Raw genomic sequence first — 23,060 nt, 5'->3', positions numbered from 1 at the left:
TATTACTTTGCAGAAATCACCCAGCAAGGCAGGCGCCAGGGCCCGGCGCTCGCAGCCCCGCTAGCTGCGCCCGACCGCCGCCGCTGTGCCGCGGGGCCCGGCCGGGCCAAGGCAGCGGCCCCGTCCTTCTCGCTCCGGACCCCAGCGGCGCTAACTGGGCCGGACCGGCGAGGCGGCACCCCGGGCCGAGGCGGCACCCCGGGCCGAGGCGGCACCCCGGGCCGAGGCGGCCCTTCGCTGCGGCCCCGGCCTTGCACCCCGAGTACCGGTACCCCCCCTCGCCCGGGGCCGCCTGCCCGCCTCCGGGGATGCGGCCGGGCCCCGCCAAGCCAACGCCGCCAACGCCCTCGCCCGACTGCCGGGCGCGGGGCCGGCACCCAGCGGCGCCCTCGGCCCCTGCCCGCCCGCCCCGGCGCCCTCCCCGGCTCCCTCCCCCTCTTCCTTCCCGGGCGGCCCCCGCCTCCGCCGCCATGTTGTGGGGCTGGCGCCGCCGCGGGAGGCGGAGGAGGAGGCAGCCCCGCGCGGAGCAGGCGCTCACGGGCAGCGCAACAGGTACCGGCGGCGGGGCGGCCCGCGGCTCCTCCGCGCCCCGACCCGCGGGGCGGCCTCGTCCCCGGGGCGCGGGGCGGCCGGGGAGAAGGGAGGCGCGGGGCGGGGAGGCGAGGCGAGCTCCGGCGGCGCGGAGCTGTCAGCCCGGCCGCCCCGCGGGGCCTCGCTGCGGGCCCGGGGTGGCGGGGCACGGCCGGCCTCGGCGCTGCCGTGCGGGGAGGCGCCTGTGAGCGCCGTCCTGTGAGCGCCGGCGGCCGCCCGGGCAGGGGCGGGCGCGGGGAGGAACAGTCGAGGCTCCTGTTGCGCCCAGCGGCTTCATGGAGGGGCTTTTTCCCCTCTTTCAGGGTGGTGGGGTTTGAGGTTTAGGGTTTTGGGGTTGTTGGTTTTTTTTTTTTTCCCCTCTCCTTTTAAAAATAGCGTTTTCCGTACGTTTCGCCCAGCCGGAGCGCAGCTGGCTTGCCCGGCTCCCCGGCGAGGCCGTGAGTGCCCCGGCGGCGGCGGGGCCGGGCGCTGTCAGGGAGCCGGGCTGGGCAGCGGCTGCTCCGGCGCTCCCGACCGCGGTCCCGTCCCCGGCGGGAGCCGCTGCAGCCTTTCTGTGGGATCTGCTCCTCCCGGGAGCCGGCTGCATCGCCGGGCCGTGAAGTTCGGCCGCTGAGCTCCGCTGCCTGTCTGCGGGGCGGCGGCGATCCGGGCAGAGCTGCCGCTGGCGACGGTAGTTCCTGCTGCTGCTCGCCCTTGCTTTGCCGCTGCTGCTGCTGCTCGCCCTTGCTTTGCCGCTGCTGCTGCTCGCCCTTGCTTTGCCGCTGCTGCTGCTGCTCGCCCTTGCTTTGCCGCTGCTGCTGCTCGCCCTTGCTTTGCCGCTGCTGCTGCTCGCCCTTGCTTTGCCGCTGCTGCTGCTCGCCCTTGCTTTGCCGCTGCTGCTGCTGCTCGCCCTTGCTTTGCCGCTGCTGCTGCTGCTCGCCCTTGCTTTGCCGCTGCTGCTGCTGCTCGCCCTTGCTTTGCCGCTGCTGCTGCTGCTCGCCCTTGCTTTGCCGCTGCTGCTGCTCGCCCTTGCTTTGCTGCTGCGCTGCAAGGGGAAGGAGCACCGGCGTCGGTGCCCAGCAGCTCACTGCCTGCCCAAGGGAGCAGAGGCCAGGTGAGGTGGCTCGGACATGTTAAGAGACCCCGGTTTGATGGTGATTTTGTTTCTTGTAGTCACTGTGAAAACTGGAGAAACTGAGCTGGTTTCTGCAGTTAAAAGTTTGTAAACTGTTTTGTCTGTAAATAGACTGGCTTTCCGTGGTCTCGACTTCACACCGCGGCATGTAGTAATTCAGAACATAAAATGAGGCTGAGATACGTGACTCGGTTCCCTAAACATTAAGGAAATAATATAATCTTATAACTATTTTGAATACATTAAATGGTCTTCATAGCAGTTGACACTTTGACATCTGTCATGTGCTTTAGATAGTACCTGTGATCTTTAACCTATGCCCATAGCGGTTCTCTTAAACAGCAGTTGGAATTTTCCCACCTAAAACACTGGAAGGAGAAATTGCAAACTGCTCACCCTTGCATTCAGACTGCCCTATTGTATGTATGTATCTTTTGGGAGCCTAATGTTTTTTAAACTTGTTTTTGTTTGTGATTGCCAGCAGTGGCAGCAGCTCCCACGCTTGTATGTACACAGGAAAACATACAAAGCATGTGAAGCAGTATGGCTTTGCAGTGGTGTGGATAACATCAGTGGTACATAAGATGCAGCTGGCTTTCAAGAATTTTAAATTGTTCATCTGAAATTTGGTTGAAATTCAAAGACTATAGCTGTAACAAGTATCTAGATCCACTGATGCAACAGTGATGTTTAGAAGTAATGAGCATTAGGAACTAATTGGATAAATAGCTAGCTGGGCTTCGTTCTTCTGCTAAACTTTGTTTTGTTTCCTTGTTTCCACTCTACCTTCCCTGTTTGGTTTGTCTGTATTTTTTTATTCTGACTAAGCTGGGAGGGGCATTCACACCACCGTACCTCTGGATATTTAGAGAAACCTTAGTTCAGACTCTAGGCTCCGTATGATGTTAAGAGAATTGCACGCATCCGTGCAACGGGGATTTAGGCTGCTCCACGCTTTCTGTTAAACAGAGATTTTGGTCACATTAGCCTCCTAACTCAGATGCCTAAATTAGATCAAGTGAATATGCTTCTCCTTTTAATTACTCTCCTGAGGGAACTGCATTTATTTTTTTCTCCTCCGTCTGTACAAGATCTAGGGTATGGGATGTGTCCTTGACTGAGTTGTTAGCTGCCACTGTAATATAAACAAAGTGTATGTTCCTGCAGCACTAACAGTAACACAAATGTGGTACCTGTGGCTTGTTTGTGCTAATCACCATACGGGTTTATCTACCATAGCTTCATGTCAGAGCTTTATGGCTGCTTCCCCCCCCCCTATTTTTCTTGTGGACAGAGGTGACCTGTGGATGATTTTGAACTGTGTTGTGGAGAAGGCCTTATTGAGATTCAGGTATGACAGTGATTGGGACCATGACAGTTCTTACAGAATGTTTTTTTATAAATATTTCTCTTGTAGTCTTTAATATTGAAAAGTGAATTAATTGCATGCCATAGCAGAGTAGCAGTTTTGAAAAACAAAGCTAAGTTCTGTAAGCGATAGTCATTCTTCACTGCGCCACTCATCTGCAGCTGGTGGGGGAAATGGGACAGCACTTGAAAGGTGAGGTACCTGCTTCGCTTGGGCATTATCAGAAAGCTTCACACCCCTTGAAAACAGGTGTCTGTCAGGAAAAGACCTTGTGATTAGTTCTGGAAGAGTAGTGTAGTCCAGATCACTGGTTCCTGTTGCAAATTGAGGCAGAGGTCTCTGGTCTGAGAGGTAACCCGTTAACAGTCTACAAGTACAGTCTCTGCTCTTACCTCAAAAGATTTAGTTTGATCAGCATGTGAAATTTGTGAAAACAGCATTTCATGAGATTTTCTTTTAAAGTCCAGAGCTGTTCTCTTTGCCTTCTTAAAACTGGTTCAAAAGTTGGACATCTTTACTTTTAATGTTCATTTCTGGTGTATTTTCACTTGAAAGGAAATATGTCCAATATCTCAGTTTTTAAAATAGCTTTTAACTGCTTCTGTTTGCTTTTATTTACCAAAAATGTAGTCATAGAATAATATCGTTTTGAAGGGACTTCTGGAGATCATCTGGTCCAAGCCTCGCTAAAAGCACAGCCAACTTAGATCAGGTTGCTCAGAGCCATGTGTGGTTGTGTTTGGACTACCTCCAACGGTGGAGATCCCAGAAACTCACTGGGCAGCCCTCTCCAGTTTGGTATCCACACTTGCTCAGAGTGCATCACATCCCATTGCCCAGATTGTCAGTGAAGACATTAAACAGTACTGGCCATGGTATCAACCCCTGGTGAACATCATTAGTTCCAACCAGATGGATTTTGGACTGCTGATGACAGCCCTTTGAGTCTAGTGGTCAAGCTAGTTTTCCACCCAGTTTACAGTCAACCTATTCAAACTATATTTCACCAGTTTGACTCTAAGGATACTGTGGGAGACCTTGTTGAACGCCTTCGTAAAGTCAAAACAAGCTGCTCTGCCTTTATCCACAGAGGCAGTCAGTCTCAACAGAGAAAGCTATGAGATGCGTCAGGGCGTGGTTCGTCCTAGGTAGGTGCACGCTGGCAGTTTCCCATCACCTTTTTGTTCTTCAACCATCTGTAGGTGGCTCCCAGGAGGATTTGCTCCATAATCTTTCCAGGGACTGAAGCCAGACTTAGCAGCCTTTTGTACTGTTGAGCTGTCCCTCTTGCCCTTCCAGAAGATGGGTGTGATGTTTGCCTTTTTCCAGTCATCAGGATCCTTGGTCAGTCACCCAGACCTTCCAAAAATCACAGAGCTTGGTCTTGCAACGACATCAGCCAGTGTTCCTGGCAGCACTGCTGCTGTGATTTGTTCCATACGTATGTATGCAACTGCTATACTTCCTCATTTTATAGTTACTTTATTTTGACTTCCAAAAGCTGCTTTCGGTTCAGTGTAATGCCGCATCTCTTGGCAAGGTATGTTAGATGATGGATCCTGCTATGTTTTTGAGTTTTGGGGAGAAGCTTGACGTAAACATAGTCCTTTTGTGAAAATTGTGAGAGCAGTAGGTCATTGACTTTGTGAATTTGTGGTGTTGCTTTTAGATTGGAGGGCTCATTTCATGTGGCTGAATGCTGTAGGAAAGTCAATGACTTTTCTTTACCTTTCTTGTGCTAGGTGATGATTAGTGATTATAAAGATAAAGGAGAGCTAATTAGAGAATTCTTTCTTTTATGACTGACTCTGACCTATTTCAATCACTATCACTTGTCAGTAAAACACTTAACAAAAAGTGTACTTTGAGGTTCAGAGGTTGACCCTAGGTGTGGGGTGAAATAGGGTAATTACTGTATTCTTTTTAGCTTTAAAATCGCGTTATCGCCCTTTAACTTCACCTTCTAAAACTTCATTTCCCTTTTGTACCCTGGTTGGTTATAGATGATGCAACAGACTTTTCTGGGGAGAAGCACTCTTGTTAAAGTGCCTGGTCAGATTTTTGGAAGTGCTAAGCAGCTGTTTTAAGTGATGCTGAAATTTTCTAATGCTTAGTTGCAAATGTTGCAGATGCCTGAATTGCCTCTGGAAATCTGTTTTTGAACCCTGATCAGTTTAGAACTGGGAGCCTTATCTCTTCATGTAAGTTTGAGTTCCTTCCAGTGATGGACCAATGTAAGCTGGAATTTTAAGCCAGCTGTGAGCAGTGTCACCGGTGAAGCCTTGTTTTCTGCAGTGTTGGCTGTCTGAATCTAATCAGATGTAAGCTTTTGGTAAAGTTTTTCTCCTGGTTGATATGTTTAGAACATCTTTCAGCCATGTGGATTCTCTGGTGTCTAATATTGGTACGCAAACGTACAGCAGTCTTTCTCATTAATGGGGGCACTAAATTTGGTAGTGTCTTCTCTGTCTGGTTGCGTATTTTCATTAATCTTGTAGGCAGTTAAGATCTTTGCAGAGTACACCGTTCTGTTAAGTTTGGTTCATGTTGGATGATGGGATTCATCAAAGTACTCGTGTCTTATAACCTTAGAAAGCCAAGCTAAGAATTTAAGCGTGCTGGTTACTTGGTTATTAGCATGTCACTCCTTTCATTGATTAACTTGTCTATCAGGATTTTTTTTTTTAATTATTCTCAGATTTATTTAAGGGTAAGTTTTTCTGTAGAAAACAGGATAGGTGATTTTATTTCATGAGGTGTCGTTGATTCTTCTTACATCCATGCATACTTTGTTTTATTGCCTATTGCAAGATTATACAGAGACTGTAGTAACTTGTTTTTCTGGTACTGATGTGCCATTAGCACCAAATGTTCAAAAGGTGAGGATTAGGTCACATAAACATCATAAAGTAAAAGTGGAGCTGATGAAATTGCATATTTCTTCAAATTCAGAATGTTTAAGACTTTGTCAGTATAGGAACGCAGCTTGGCCAGATTGGTTACTTGGATCCAAGAGTTAAAAGTAATGGATTGAACATTATTGTATAAATGAGCACAGTGTTGTGTAACTCTTATTTTCAGAACACTACATGAGATTTAGTGATGTAACGTGATGACAGTAGCAGCACAGTATGTTGGAATTACCTAATAGAGGACAATTACCTGAGAACTGTTTTTATACATTTTTGCAGTTACAGATAGTTGAAAAAACACGGTTGATCCAGATAAGTCACAGCTGCTTTGGAACTGCGATTCTGAGAGCAGCCAGTTTGACTTAAGACATTTTGATATGGGATGTTGTTGCTTCAGCTACAGAAGTAGCAGATAATAATTCTGAGCTGGCTCTTCTAGTGAAAATTTTCAAGGCTGATGCAAGTGGAGCTTGTGAAATGCTGTGGCATCAGTCATGAGTGATATCTGTAGTTAGTGATTCAACAACATGCACATTAAGTAAGGGAAGAACAGGAAATGGGAGTTACTCTTTGTTTCTAAAAATACTACAATTGGAATGCAAAAAAATGACCTATTATGGCTATGCTAATAAATGTATCAAAAATCAGAGCTGATTTAAATAATGCTTTTAGTCTTACCTTTCAAAGGTCAAGAATTTTACTAATGAAAATCTAAAACTCTTACCGTTTCCGCTACACTCTTAGGGTAGCCATAATATTATGAGTTTCTTAAGGTAGGACAAGTGTCTTTCTAACTGAGATGTACTTTTGCTTATAAGGACATTACATGACGTTGCGATGTGTGTCTAACCCAGATGATAATTCATGCCCTAAGTTTATGAAATTAATTTGTAGTGGTTAAAACATTATTACTGTATGATGTAGAGCTCAGCGTTTAAGAGATCAAATTTCAAGCGCATGCTTTGAAGGACTGTTCTTGGTAATGTAGCGTGGACAGGACTTGCAGCCGAGAAGCGGGGTCAGAAGCAGGAGGCTTCAGCTGGGGCAGGTAAGAGGTGCTGTGGCCACGCTGCCTGGGTCCCAGCTCCAGCTTGGGACCAGCAAGCCTCCCGGGGCTCCCGTACTGGGTGGGATCTCTTGGACCCCCATTATACCCACGCTCTTCTATCTCGTTTGGGGAATGCATTTTTACCCATCTGTTGCTCATCCAAATTAAAGCTGCCTAGTTAATTTTACTTGTTTTGACTGCGTTATGCTGATCTTTGCTTTTTCTCCCATGAGGTTTCCCTGGTTTTTGTTTCATCAAAGATAAACTACATTTCTTTGCTTTAAAGGCCTCTTGTGGCCTGTCATCTCATTCAGCTTTGAAAAGTTAAGCCTGCGATGGTTTTGTGCACCTGCCCAGCTTGAAAGCAGATGCGTAAAATGTAAATCCAAGTCTCGCTGAATGTTTTGCCTTCATTAGTTTTGCAAATAGTGAAAGATTGTTCTCTGCTGAGCAGAGAAGACTGCCCGTGTATTCTCTATCTTTTGTTTTATGCTTTGCTGCAGCAGTCCATTAAATGTTCTGCATGTTTTGCACTGTTATCTGAGACTGAAAGCCAAGCAACAAGCTAAGTAGAAGCTCTTGTATCGTGAGGAGAAAATAATGTAAGAATTCTTCTGTTAGTTTTTTTTTGCTCTGTTAGGAGGCAGATTCTGCTTGTGATTCTGATGGAAGGACAGGAGGGGGCTCAAAAATTTCCTCCAAGAAGGCAAGATTTCAAATGGATAAGCTCTTAAATAATATGCTCTGAATGTTTTCAGTCATGGTTGAAGTAAGCAAATAACGAAAAGAAGAGAAAACTCATCAAAGATTTATGTTCTGCCTAAGTCCACATTGACATAAATTAGGAACTGCAGTGTGGAAGTGGAGCTGCAGGTTTCAAGGTGTGTGGACTTCACCAAACAGCATCTTAGGGCTCTTGTACAATGCTTGCAAATGATTAGATGTGAGAATTGATGTGTCTCAAAACAGGATCTAGAAAAAACAGCATATGGAGTGGGGAGTCATGTGAATTAGAAAGTAGGAAGCAAAAAAGACAAGAGTGTATTTTAAGTTACCACCCGTTCAGGAGCAAGTGTATCTCAGCTCTCTGGAAAGGTTATGATGTGCAGCCTGGAGTTCCTCCTGGAAGGTAGAAGCTCAGAGCCTTTTAGAAAAAAAAATCTTAGAAATAATCTATGCTGTGCTTTTTTCTTTTTTTTTCTTTTCCTTTTTAAGCAAAGCAGAGGTGGTGATGTCCGTCCATGTCTGGGATCAGGTTAGTGAATGTATTCCTCCAGGACGTGACAGAGCTGGGTTCAATTCCCATCTTTTCCTGAGGAAGTTCACATATGCGTCTCCTGGGAGAAGGGCCAGGGATTTAAATAGTGAGCTTCCTGAAGTGGGATTCTCATTCCCTCCTTCAGAATTTCTTCTTTTCTGCAACGAGGAATCCAAGCTGGAGGGGCACGGACAGAGAGGGACCTGCGGCTCTCAGGCTTAACGGTAGCGAATTTCATGTAGGAGGTTGGAGTCCTCAGTTGATGTTACTATTCCAAACGCTGTGCATGGGTTTTCTTAAATGACTGTGCAATAAAATGCGGGAAAGCCTTCTCCTAGGAGCAGGGAAAGATCAGTTTCAATCTCCAGAGACAAAGGAGAGAGCTGAACTGGATCTTGATATTTTGAATGGGTGCCTTCACAGCTGAGCAGCTGTGTAAGAAAGGGAGTAAACCCATCAATACTGACCACACAATTATGTTTTTTTAAACAGAAAGAGAGATTCTTGCATTTTGCATGGCATCCATTTTGCGTGGTCAGTATATTGAGAAAGCCTGTTAGTCGGGCAAGGTGTGCAGAAGGCTATTTGTCAGAAAAAAATATTTTTTGTGTTCTGTCTTAATCACTGTTTAGAAGCAAGTTGCTCTATAACAGTGAGCAAGGAAGGGACTAAATACCATAGGGTTAAGAAGTAAAATATTTAACGCTTCCCTCCCCCACCCCCAAAATGTCAAAATATTAACTAAGCCTTGCAGTACTCTTATCCACAGTAACAGAGGGGAGCAGGGAAGGGCTAGCAACCTGCTAGCTACCCGGAATCGACTTCTTCGTTTTGTTACTGATGTCATTCATTTGTTATCAGAGTGGGTGGACTTTGTGAAGCTGGCACAGTACATTTTGAAAAGGCCATGTCACTGTATATAACTCCACTGTATAAAGGAGATAAATTCTTGGCCTGCCAAGATGTTGTGGGTTTGGTTGGTTTTTTTTTTAAATCGGTAAACTTTTCTACTGATGTGTTTTGAACAAAGAGAAATTCTAGACTGTGCTGGTTTACAGTGCCTTACTAATGCTTATTATTCTCTGATTTTCAGGAGGATTGTCCAAAAAAAGCACAGAACAGCTACATGGGCTATTACGCTGTCACTGTTTGCTTTGCAAATGCTAATGAGTAGTCTTCGTGTTGTCCAGATCTACAGGTGTTGCAAAGAGTAAATCGGTCAACTAATAACTGCAGTCCCTCTCCTTGCTAATTGGTTCTCACAGCAAAAATCTGCAATAGATCTTTCTGTCCTTGAGAAAAACAAGAGTAGTAGTGTGTCCACACATGCTGCTTCTACAGTATTTGCTTTCTTCCAGTTAAAACTGATGGGGCAGAGCCTGATGCACCAGACTTTCATTCCTAGTAAAACTATGTGCCTGTGGTTTTTCTGAGAAATATTTAAAAAAAAATTGATTCAAGTGTAAATATTAACAAAGATTGTGGTAAAGCTGTTCTTCATAAAATGGCAATACAACTATGATGGAAAAGAAGCTTTTTCTTTTCCCTTTCTCTTGCAGTCTGCCCAGCTCTAATGTTTTCTAATGCTTTCAGCATGGTTGTTGTGTTCCCCCCTGCTTCTTGCAATCTCCTCATTTCTTTTCTCAAGTTGTATCAACTATAACAGACACTGAGAGAGGGAGCAGAAGTTGCAGTTTGGCAGGTCAGTTTGTGAAAACAATTAGTGCTTTAAACACTGGGACTAGTCAGATCATTTGTTTACAAGAACTTGCCGTTCTGCTATTTAAAGGTAACATCAAGTTTTCCTGTTTTCACCCTAAATGGCAGCAGGGCTTAATGTCGACTACAGTGCTCACAGGGATGTTTGATCCTGTTTTCTTACAATGTGGATTTCATGCTGTGGCTGCCAGTTTCTTATGACTGATAACTGAGTTCACCAAGCACCTTTCCTAGCACGTTTTGCAGAAACAAGTCATTTTCTGTGAGATATTCTGGTTGTGATGACCATTTTTTCATCTATATAATCTGTTTGGGATACTGGTTATAGTCTTTTCTTGAGGGTTTTTTCTTCAATAAACGTTTTTATATAGCATAGAGTTTCTCTGTAGTATTGTGTGATAAGGTTATTTGGAAATTTACAGCTTTCACCTCGAGTAATGATTAAAAGTTATCAGGGTCTTTCTTAAGTAAGTTTGGCTTAAAGCGACAATATTTTGCTGAGATTTCCCTTGGTAAATAAATGGTGCACACCTGTGTCCTAAAGGTGCAAGGTACCTTTACAGATGGTGACTAGAGCAACTTTATTGGGAATTTGTGAAAATAAGCTGCTTTTAACTTTGATATGTGCATAATATCCAAGCCTTTGGGGGCGTGCTGTGGAAATGTAGAAGACAGAATACTTGTTGAGGGCAAGCTCCATTCTTTGGGAAGGATTGTTTCCACAGACCTTTGAAAAGACTGTGTAGACTTTGAGTTTACTGGGCTGTTTCCTCCTTCCCTGAAAAATTGAATGAGGGGAAATTATGTTGCAGCAATACTTTTATTTTTCCTGGTTTTTTACCTCTCAGTATAACTTCGGAATCTGTCATCAGAGATGCATGTATGCTTGGTGTAACCCTGGTGTCCAAATGAAATGGATCTGTGCGAAGGGATAGAATGGGGTCTCAGTGCTGGTGCAATCTGAAATCCTGTAAAAATCCTGTTTGTGATTCCTGGTTGCTTCTGTAAGGTCACAGTTTTGAGTTTCACTTGTGGGGGTTAATGTGAGAGGTTTTTGGTGCCCTTCAGGTCTAGTATTTTAATATATGATGAAATCTGCCTATAGACATAATATTGAGACGACAGAACTACATCATGATGTAATCGCATCAAATTGGTGTAATGTACTCTTAGTATGTATCTGTTGGGCAGTTCCCTCTTGGTTTTGGACCTAAGGTTGGTGCATCTACACGGCAATGCCTGGTGCAGGCTTACCAGGCTGGGTCAGCCTAGGCTTGGGAAACTTGGAGAAATTTCAGGTGTGCTGAAAAAACCTGTGTCGATAATTTGGGGTGGGCTGGTCATTATTTTTGAGTGTGCTGCACTGGAACAGAGTATCACATGGTGTGGTATTAGAAACGTCTGATCTTGGACTCCTTTTGAGAGGACAGATAGTGGTATGGATGATAAGTGTGCTGTATTCGGTGTCTGACTACGGTTTCTAATTCTGCTTGACATGAGCTATGAAACTTCTGTTATCACAGAATCACAGAATGGTTTGGGTTGGAAGGGACCTTTAAAGGTCATCTAGTCCAACCCCCCTGCCACGGGCAGGAACAGCTTTCATTAGATCAGGTTGCTCAGAGCCCCGTCCAACCTGACCTTGAACACTTCCAATGACAGGGCATCCACAGCTTCTCTGGGCAACCTGTTTGAGTGTCTCCCCACCCTATTTGTAAAGAATTTTCTCCTTATGTCCAATCTAAATCTACCTTCTTTTAGTTTAAAACCATTGCGCCTTGTTCAGTCACTACAGGCCCTGGGAAAAAGTCTCTCTCCATCGTTCCTATAGGCCCACTTTAAGTACTGAAAGGCTGCAATAAGGTGGAGCCTTCTCTTCTCCAGGCTGAACACCACCACCTCTCAGCCTTTCCTCGTAGCAGAGCTGCTCCAGCCCTCGGATCATTTTGGTGGCCCTCCTCTGGACCCGCTCCAACATGTCCATGTCCTTCTTGTGCTGAGGGCCCCAGAGCTGGGCGCAGGGCTCCAGGTGAGGTCTCACCAGAGCAGAGTAGAGGGGCAGAACCCCCTCCCTCGACCTGCTGGCCATGCTTCTTGTGATGCAGCGCAGAATAAAGATCACTTGTCTTACAGATTAGTGAAAGGTAGTTGCCTGTATACGTAGCTGTCGGTAACGGCCAGCTGAAGTTACCGCGGCTGATGAAAATGAACCAGGAACACGTGTGCTCCGTAGATGCAGAGCTTTCATAAATAGGAAGGACCCTCACCAAGCTAATGTGAGGGCTTTGACCTCAGGATTTTTCAGCTGAAATTGATTTTTAAAATATGGTACAGTTGAGACTTCAGGGACATCAAAATGAGGGAGAGGGGGTTTAGACGCTTTGTGTGCATGAAACTGCCTGGGTTACTTCTCCCACTCACGTGGTCAGTGTTTGGGAGTTTAGAAAGCTTCAATCTACATGAGCCATTTCAGCAAAAGCAAAGAAGGCAAAGTCTGACTTTTTCTATAGCTGTAAGTTGTATTTTAAAAAATGTATCTTTAAGATTTTGGGCTTTAAGAGTGAATCAGTTTATTGGCACACTTGTATTGTCTTATAATTATCTGACTTACATTGTGAGGCCTCGCCTCGAGTGCTGCGTGCAGTTTTGGGCTCCACAATGTAAGAACGATATAAAAATATCGGAATGTGTCCAAAGGAGGGACACAAAGATGGTGAAAGAACTAGAGCACAAGACTTATTAGGAGCAGCTGAGGATGCTAGGTTTGTTCAGCTTGCAGAAGGGACCAAGGGGTGACCTCATGGCTGCCTACAGCTTCCTCATGAGGGGGAGCGGCGAGGGAGATGCTGGTCTCTTCTCTCTGGGCATAGGATGCGAGGGAATGGCTTGAAGCTGCGTCAAGGGAAGTTAAGGTTAGATATTAGGAAAAAGTTCTCCACTGAGAGGGTGGTCATGCATTGGAACAAGCTCCCCAGGGAAGTGGTCGTGGCCCTAAGCCAGCTGGTGTCCCTGAAGTGTTTGGACAATGCTCCGAGATAGATGGATTAACTTTTAGCTTGTCCTGTGTGGAGACTGAAGTTGGACTCGGTAATCCTCGTGGGTCCCTTCCAACTTGGGTTATTCTATGGCTCTGGGATTCTACTGTAATTACTCCTTTAAAAAAAACCCTAAAAGTGATCTGAAAATAAGAGAACAAAATATGTTGGAGGAAAGATAAAATGTGTAGCCTTTATCCAATGAGACTGTAAATCTAGAACAAGTCATGTGCAGGTGGAAATCTCTGTCAACATAGAGCTCTGCTGAGCTTTGCTCTCTTGATTCTGGGGATGTTCTCCAGCATCCCGCTTCTGTGTTACGGTTTCAGGTTCTCTTTTAGCCCTCCTTGACAGAACAGCTTTTGCAGAGAAATGCGCTGTAGAAATGTTTAACAACATTGGAAGCATTTTTTGGGAAGGCTGTATATAGATTTCAAGTGTCTCTTGGTATGTTGCTGGTAAGGCCTAGGAAGGGATGCTGGAAGCAACCTAAAAATACTCCAGTTTGTTTTAGAATTCATGTCTTGGAATAGATCCATGCTTCCTTTTTTCATCTTTCTGCAGCTGATACTTAATCTCACCCTGAGAGATCATTTGGACTCACCAATCATTCCACTTACCTTTTTTAAATATATATATATGTATATGTGTGTGTGTGTACACACAAATGTATGTATGTATAATGTATATAGAAAACTCTGGAATGTCAAGTGTCTTAATGACACTGTTCTGTAATGTGTCAGATTTAAAAAAAAAAAAAATTGTTCATTCCTCACTGGACAATTACATAAACAACGCAGAACAAGATAACTTCAGATAAAATACTGTTCTTCATTCATTTGGGGGGGACCAGGTGCACATGTGGCTGTAAGGTTTGCAGTTGACCCAGTGCGAATGAATGATTTGTGGCCCTCTGTCCACACGTGAAACCAGAGCGCTTTCCACTTGTGTGACTTTTGTGATGAGGTGCGCAGGAATTTCCTTGCAGGGGGAGGGAGCGTGGGCGTTCTGATATTTTTGTAGTTAATATTAAAATCTGTGGTTGTATTGAGAGGTGAAGGGTTTTTTTGGTGTGGGGAGAAGGTTTGGTATCTGAAGAGGGAGTGACAGAGGGATCCGAGATGTGGGTTGTTTTTTTTTTTATTATAGTAAAAATTTCATTTTTGTAGCTTCATCCTGAGCAATAGTTTCTTCATGTAGAGCATAGGATAATGATGTATAAATTTTAGTTAAAGACTAAAACTATCTCATCCAAAGCAAAAGCTCACTTCATTGTCTTAGTTCCACGTTTCTAAAGCGGTGCTTATGCTTATCACTCAGATAAGTATTAGTGAGTATTTTGCAGTTACAAAAAATGACATTAATAGAGGTACTCTTGAAAGGATACATACTAGAAAAACAAAGTAAGTCTTAGTATTCTGATATTCATTATGAAAATAAATTACATTGACACCGCTTTAAATGCTGCTTTTGAATCTTTATGTAATAGCTCAAGAGAAGGAATAACTTCATTGTGTTGGTTGTGGAAAACTGGCTGCCTACAAATTTTTATTAGGACAAGTCATATTTTTTTTGGAACATCATGTAAGAGTGTTTTCTTTGTAAGTAGTGCATGAAGTAGTGGAATGGATGAATTTGAATAATAATTGTTCTTCCACTTTTCTCAGCAGAAGCATTCAGTTACAGAGCTGTGCATTGAACTTTTTTTATGATACGCATATTTACCAGGGAGAGCTTGAAGAGATCTGCTAGGACGCCGAGTCTGTCCGCCTGCCAGGAGAGGGCTGTTCTCCACGCCATATGTTCTGACATGTTGTCAACTGTTTGTGTATGTTATGCAGCAGTTGCTAAACAGTTGGTACTGTTTTCCTTTAAGAATGTGCCACTAGGTTCAGGACTGCACTGCATACCCTATGAAAAATAGGAAAAAAAAAAAAATTCCCCCACCCCCTCCCAAATGTAAATTCAGCTTGTTCAGCAGCAGCCTGAAGCCCGGCATTGTTTGCTATCGGAAGTGTGAGCTAGAGGGACAGACATTCCCCCTGCTCAGCAGGAGCGCAGAGCTACGTTTTGCCCTTGTTGCATTATTAATGGCACAATGTTTTTATGTTGCAGATGGCTAAGAGCTAGCAAGGCATATTCAAGACCATGATGGCTCAGTTTCCCACAGCTATGAATGGTGAGTAGCTCGGGTCGGTTTGTTTAGGTAGGGGTGGGAGTGTTTGTCTTTTTTTTAAATTTTTTTATTTTTTTTAAATGCTGATTTTAGTACCTGCTGCAGCATTATGGTTAGTTTGCTGCAGATTGCTTCCTGTAGCCTAACTTGTACTGTAAGACTGGGAGAAATTCAGCAGAAGCATTACTGCAGTGTAATTTGGAGTACAGATACACCTGAAGCATCTAGTAATGTCAGATCATTTAAAGGGTTGAGGAATGTGTAACTTGTGGTGTGAATACTGTGTGACTTCAGGTGGGGAATATACTAAGTAATAGTCGATTAAACTTGCATACCTTTTCTGTTATGTAATTCAGCACAAAATGGATTTCATTATAATATATTATGCTACTTATTTTAAACCAAAATATTTGAATGTGTTAAGTGATTTGCTACATTGACAAAAATAATCACTGTTTCTCAAAAAAAAAAAAGTTGAGAATTTTCCTCTTGATTCTGTGCCCCATCTACTGTAGAAACTTTTGGATTTGTTTCTTAGTGATTTTGTTTCGAAGACGTGAGAGTTGAAACCTTAAAATTGTTTGCACGTGTATGTGTGTGTTGGAGCTCTTTATTTCTACAGCAAGCTTACTTGTGAAGACACAATTTGCAAATATCTGCTGAGAAATTTGATGTTTATGTTGTTGTTTACTGAGCTGGCCAAAATGAAGAGACAAGTATAGGAACAATGCTTTGCACTTCAGATATTCCAGATAGGGAGTATTTCTAATATAGAAAAAAAATAGAGAAATAGATATAAGAAAAAGTATTTCTTACTTATCTTTGAAGGTTATTGCAGGACTGGGAGGTCTTTAACTGACTTAGAAAATCATCACTGCTGAGATAAATTGGGTGAATAAGGGGAAGTAGTTTTTTGCAGAATAACATTCAGATTTCAAATTAAAGCTCTGTTTCACATGTTTCATGTGTGCATAAAACATTTTGTGAAAAAGTAATCGGTGTGATCAATACCTTTTTTTTTTTTAATACTGTCAGCTGCAGTTTGTTCCAGACTGTTTCACAGACTTAACAATAAAAGAGAAGTAAAAGGAATCAATATATTGTATATAAGAGGGAAAAACCTAAATACTAGATTTTTTCCCCATGTTCTTGTACATAATGAAAAAGCGGTTTTTTAATTGCCACATGCTTTTTGCTCCTCAATTTAAAATAAACAAAGAGAAGCTCTCTTCAGGGAGGATACAGATTTATGTTCTTGGCTGTCTCCTTGGTTGATTTATGCATAAATTATTTGGTGTCTCTTTGGTTTGGCTTTTTACTTCTCGGTTCTGTTGGAGGATTGCAAGGTGTATTGGCATCACTGAGCATGTACACGACTTGATCTCAGAAGTCTAGTTTGGGAGAGCAATCCTTTCCTTGATCTGTACTGTCCGCCACTCTCAAAAGGAACGGTGCCACAAGATGCAGCCTTTCCCCTTGCAGAATTTTACTGTGTTGAAAAACATAGTAAGAGGATGCGAGTAAGAGAGATACCAGGCAATAGCTAAATTATTGCTCCTCACAGGATATTTGAATGACTGGGTGTAGTTTTGCAGTCATATTTCTTATCAGAATTGATTAAATTTCAAATGAGTCAGGTGGGGAAAAAAAGAGTAGTTTTAATGTGATTTCTGGATAAATACTGAGCAACCTTTGCTGTTGAAATCGTTCTTCTCTAATTCGTGTTCCTGTTTCCTGCTACTTGCTACCACTGTTGTTTGTATTCAAAGTAGATCACCTGCATTTACCACTCATTGCTCAGGGTAAGCCTCTAATTATGTTGTTAGACCTTGGTAGTGACTTCAAGCATGGGATGAAGAATGAGATTATGTATGAGCCAACTAAACCATTAGGCATTGCTGCAGCCTGAGAGCACTGGCTGCCTGCCACACCTTCGTATTAGCAGAGCATTGACCCTTTCCTTTTGTATCCTACTAGGGGAAAATGGTGTTTTTCTTCTGGGGAAAAAAACCCTCTTATTCTTATCAAGGTACAACATACTTAGCTTTTAGTTCACTAGTAGTGCAACGCATGAAGTAGTTTCCGTTTCAGGAGTATTTTTGGCATTTGGTGTTACAGAAAAGTGAGTGGATAGCATGGCGCGAATGTGTGTACAACTGTGATTATATGACACAGGGCGACGATGAGTTTGAGAACTGCAGGGTTCAGATGACAAAGTGCAATACTCAGATAGTCTCAAACAAATAGTAGTAGAAGTTGCTACAACACTTTATTTACCAACCTAAGCAGAGAAGGGGAAGTCTGCGCAGGACCTCAAGGAGGAAGGGTAACCGAGTCGTGTGCTTGAGTTCCAGTTGAGAGACTCAACTTCATTGAGGGCACCTTGACCTGTTACTCGGAATATACCTCCACCAGAGCAGGCTCCCGAGACTGTCCAGCCTCAGCATGTGGCTGATGGCCAAACTGCGTGTTATACTGAGAACTGGCATGTTCTTTTCCAATTATGTGGCCACATGTAAACTTCAGCTTGTTGAGGTGTTGTGTGCTCTAGGGGCACGTGCTCTTGCTAGACTGCTTACCTTTCTTCTCTAAAGTCATGAAAGGACGCAGTGAACAGAAAGGAGTTCCCTTTGACTCTCCATTTCTGTCCAAGGTGACCTTTGTGGATGCCTTACTAACAGGCTGGAAATTCAAAGAGGAAAAGGAGTTCTTAAAGAGCACATGTTGATTTTTCTGGAACTCAGGGCAGACCTGCCAGTTCTTACAAATGTGTCTCCCATGCAAAATGTAAAGGTTGTGATGACATTTTCTATGAACAGGCAAGGCTGAGTAACATGTTTCTTCTTACGTAGAAAGGCTGCCAATTACAAAATATACATACAGCCCCAGATGGATAACAGACATTATCTCTGGAGACCAGTTCAATCAAAGAGCTACTCCAGGCATATCCATCTCCCCAGTACGCAAACAAGATCAAGGATTCCCTACTAAGGATTTCATTTTATCCTGTAACTGTCTGAATATTCATCATTATCTCTGTGAAAATGATAAAACAAACGCAGTTTCTGGTAGTTTATTCTCCCTACATACAGTTCTCTATCTGGTCAAAGCTTTCGTAGGAATTCATCCAAAGTCTTGCAGAAGGTTTTGGATGTGGCATTTAGTTACACTAAATAACAAGTATCTTCAACAGTTGCATTTCTAAAGAAGGAGTTAATGTACTAACCACAAACAACAGTTAAAAGCATAAAGGCTTTAATAGGTTAAAATGCACTTCCAGTTAATTCGTCTCTGTGATTGCTGTCTTTATCACAGAGCAGGAAGAAGTAGCCTTCACTGCTACTTTTTTACAGCTGGAGAGCAGTTGCAAGATGTTGCTGTTCTCCTAACTCCCCTTTTTCTGTAGGCTAAATTTTTTCAGGGTTTAATATCCATGCTGATACTGGATCTTGGTTTGGGGAGATTTAATCTTGACGGTCCAGGCGGAACAAGGAAAGCAGTATTTGCCGATCAGTATCTTTCACATTGTTTCCTTAAGTACCATTGGAATTTTTGGGCTGTGCTTTTCTTTTTGTTTATGTTTTTATTTGTCCTTCCTCTTCCATCCTACCACCTGTTTCCTTTTGATATACTTTTTTGTGGTCCAGCAGGAAAACACCTCTGATAAACTGAGGTGCAACAAGTAATATTCATAACTCATTTCACATGCTTCTCAACCTTTGTAAGTCAAACTGGATTTTATGCTGCTGTGAACAGAATTAAGTTTTGTGTCCCCGCACTGAGGTGTGTTGGAGACTAGGGTAGACATGAATGGATTGAGTGAGGTCCTGGTTCCACTGATGTCAAGGGTAACACACTCACTGATGCTAAGTTCTGCTGTATCTTCTCTATTAAAAAAAGTCTGTCTCAAGATCAGTGGTCTGAATTTTTTTGAATTAGGAGGAACCCTCGTCATCACAGTTCAACTAAAAACTAATTGAATGCAACCTGACTCTTAACCTTGTGTGCACTGTAGGTACGGAAACTGTAGACTTGGATATCAACAAGTATGGATAAAGATACTAAGCTGAATTAGACCTTGCAAAGAAAATATCAGAACTTGCTCTCCCATCTAAAAGAAGGAAAAAGAAAGAAATTCTAAGACAAGGACAAGTGTTTTCTATGTCCTTACTTATAAATTAATCCTTCCTTCCACTTTTCACTAACACAGTGGTATCAGTTGATACGGAGCAAAATTCATGTGCCTAAGTCAGAGGGGCATATATCTTCACCATCACACCCTGCAAATAATTAGATTTCCAGTTGTGTGTGCCATATTATATGTTTTCTTTAATCCTAACAAGTTAGAAATAGCGCTATAGGATTGCAGAATACAAAGTGTCTTATTCATATTTAATTATAAGGATGATATCATTTCACACGGAAGATACAAGAGGAAGTCTTGGAAGGAAGAAATAATTAGACATGGAGGTAAATGTTAAATGGAATAAATGGAACTAGGTTTTAACAGAGGAAGGTTACACCTTATGCCTTCTTCAGTAACTGAATTTTGTAGGCAAAGTGTAACAGATCCATGTTTGGACTTCATTAGAGAAATAACTGGCTAAAAGGGAGAGAAAATGGAAATTTTAAACTAGGATGTTGCAATAGTGATCTTCTTTATGGATTTTTATCTTGAGACCAGTCTTAGTTGTTACTATTTATGGCGACATCATCAGTAAAAAGCAAATGTATGCTGGTTAAATTGGTTGATGACAAAATTAGGAGTCATTTTCCAGCCAGAACTATAGAGTATGAACTGCATATTATTGGTTAAATTTCATCACATTTCTGTTGTGCTGTCTTCAAATAGCGTTTTAGTCATAACATTCTGGACTAGAAGAATTTTTGCTGAATGCTGGGAACTCAGCAGTTGGCCGTGACTAAGGAGGAGGACAACTGGACGAATTAGATGATCAAGTAATAATTATGTGATTTGAGGGAAGGGAAGTGCATCCTAAAATGTGGTGGGTGAAATAAGGAGTGCTGTGTGCTATTGCATAAGGCACTGGTGAGACATCTTGTGGGATATAGGGTAGAATTTGGGTTATCTGCTTAGGAAGGGAAAAACCCCAGGAAGTGTAATAGATGCAGAGTTAGGCTTCAGTGTTATCCAGGAGAAATTAAGTGTTGAGACAGACTAGAGAGATCAGCTTTGTTACCCTACCAAAATAAAAGCTTACTGGTTTTTTATTTAATTGTATTTACTTTACAGTAAATAAATTTGCTCTTTATTTTTCCTTGGTAGGAAGATAAACATTAAGGAGGAAAAATAACTTTTTTTTAAGTACAATGTTAGCACAAGGTTAAATAGAGATGAATCGGCTGCTGGTGCAGTTGGTGCAGAAATGGGAATGGTTCTGCCAGCAGTGACGTTCTGGACCATGGTCAAGGAAAAAGCCTTAAGGCAGAGCTTGCATTTTAGGAAGGAATTAATGTATTAGAGTTTCTTGGAGTAGCAGCAGTCTGGACATGGTGGCCTTGGAAGTTCCTTCCAATCCTATGCTCCTAAAATTCAAAGAATTAACTAAATAAAAAAATTGGATAATAACCTGGTGAAGATGAGTGTTAGATCTTCATCCATTAACTTACTTTAAGGCCATAGCTGCTTTGTCTTGCTAAGATTTTTACTTTGTTGGTATCGTGTTAGCTTTTATAAGGTAAGGTTACACTGAGTGGTGAACCCAGGATGGTTTTTATCTGGAATAATAATACTATAATGCAAGCTGGTTTATTCATTTTGGAAGTCAGTGAGACTTCCTGATGTTTTTTCTTCAAAGCAAAGCATATAAAAACCTAAACAAAAAACCAAAAGAAGATCTACAAATACTTCCCCAAAATGGAGCCAGAGGACTGAAGGCGTAGCTGAAGGGACTCAGAAACATAAATCTATCCCATGGCTGAGCTTCAAAGGGCTTTGACTTAAAATTTGGATTTCCTTGAAGGTTTAGCTCCAAAAGTTTGGGAAGTGTACTACTCTGATAAACCACTTTGTGTGGTTGTTGCAATTTAGGGTTGATGGGCATTGTGTGACCAGCTTAACATCCACTAAATTCCATGTTGTCTGTGATCATCATGGCCACTTTGAAGAGGCCATGGATGATATTAATTGTTATTGGCAGAATGAGTTCAGGTTTAGCCCACTAATTATAATGGCAAGAATAAACACGTTTTTAGACATTGTGGTCTGTCAAATGTATTTATATAATGCTGTGTTACTTTATTTAGGGTTCGTGTATGTTCAGGCTTTTCAATATACTGCATGAGTTCTTTAGGACATCTGTTGTTTTTCTTACAATGGAACAGTAACCTTAAATCATAACTGAGGTAGCTAGAAGGAAAGCTGAAAGAGTATCAGTGTTCCTGGGACTGACATTCTTATCGGGTACCTTCAGAGAAGATATTTTAATAACTTAAAAATATTTGTGGTTTAGTTGGATGTGAAATTCTGTGGGTGGGAGTCTCAAGAACAGGTAAGATTAACTGAGTATCGAGAGCTGTTTTAGTGCTGTTTATTGAAGTAATTTATTTAAAAGTTTTATATATATATTTTAATAATACTTTGTATATTTTGAAGCATGTGCCAACATTTTCCCCTGCATTTCTTCTTATAACCATAATTTTGTGTTTAACTGTGATCTCTGCAGTACAGTTTTTGTTTCTTTAGGAAATATGTATTTCCTGAAAGTCATGGTTTCACTGTTGAAGGACTCTGCACTTGTTACAGTGTGTGTTGATGCTTGTGTAACAGTATGGAAAAGAGTACACTTGTATTTTCTTAAGAGCTACAGGTAAAATTTGCTATGCAACAAATGATAGTGCTTTCATAACACTGTATTTCGCAACAAATCTTCAAGCTTGGGGGAAATAAAATACAGGTGCGGGTTAATGTGTAAACTCTTTCTGATAGAGATGATGTGGGTTGGAAGGCCAGCAGAATTACTCTTCTTATTTCTCACGTTCTCTATATTCAGACTGAATTAAGAAATACATGGACAGTGCTTTTTAACCTAACCTGAAGATAACTCAACATCCACTAGGCTCACCTTTCTGGAAATTATCCACTTTGCTGTTGCCAGGATCTGTTACACTTGAGGCTCTGGAAAAACCTAGAATTATACACGGAGTAATGATACCTGTGAAAAAGATGGCCAAAGAGAGAACATGGCTCCTGTGTTAGGGGAGACTAAATGGATTAGAGCTGTTTAGTTTAGAGACAGCTGAGTTGAGGATATAATAGGAATCTGTAAAGCCATAATAGTATAGAAAAGGCTAACAAGGGAAAGAATAGTCACTGTTTTTTCATACCTGAAAAGGAAAGGAATACTTAGTGAAATTATGGAGCTTAAGGCAGGCAGAAGAAAATGGGTCTGTTGGTTGGTTGGTTTGTGTCACATAATGAACAACTCAGTTTTGGACTCAGTGTCTCAAGATGCTTTAGAAAAAAAAGTTCCAAGTACATTGAATCAAAACTTGGGGAGGAAAGATCTATGCCATGGCTATTCAGTACTTTTTTTTTTTTTTTGGTGCTTTTTTAGCTCAAGAAGTCTGCCAAATTGCTGATTTCTGACAGCTGAGAAACTGTAATACCCAGGGAAGAACTCTGTTCCTAATTCTATTCCCTAAGGGGTCCTATGAGCCACTGTGGAGGCAGGATAAGGAACTATGGTATAAACTGATACCAAAGGTCTTATGAACATAAATTAGATAATTTTAATCTATTATATTTAAAATCAAACTCACTAGTGTTCTGGGAAAATAATATTGTATATGTACTGGATATAGTTGGCAGGTTCTGC

The 23,060-nt window shown here is 42.3% G+C and overlaps 1 protein-coding gene across 1 annotated transcript in view; it reads left to right on the top strand.

Annotated features, from left to right (window-relative positions):
* The first annotated feature begins 513 nt into the window (after positions 1-513).
* The window catches only part of ITSN2 (intersectin 2), an 89,348-nt gene continuing 66,801 nt past the window's right edge, over positions 514-23,060 (top strand). The window contains exons 1-2 of the mRNA XM_075707530.1: positions 514-552; positions 15,162-15,225. Of these exons, the coding sequence (XP_075563645.1) occupies positions 15,195-15,225 (31 nt within the window). The 5' untranslated portion in view covers positions 514-552; positions 15,162-15,194. The remainder of the gene's footprint in view (positions 553-15,161; positions 15,226-23,060) is intronic.

This window comes from Pelecanus crispus, chromosome 3, assembly GCF_030463565.1.
Source record: "Pelecanus crispus isolate bPelCri1 chromosome 3, bPelCri1.pri, whole genome shotgun sequence".
NCBI classification, from domain to species: domain Eukaryota; kingdom Metazoa; phylum Chordata; class Aves; order Pelecaniformes; family Pelecanidae; genus Pelecanus; species Pelecanus crispus.
This window is presented reverse-complemented; position numbering and strand designations above follow the sequence as displayed.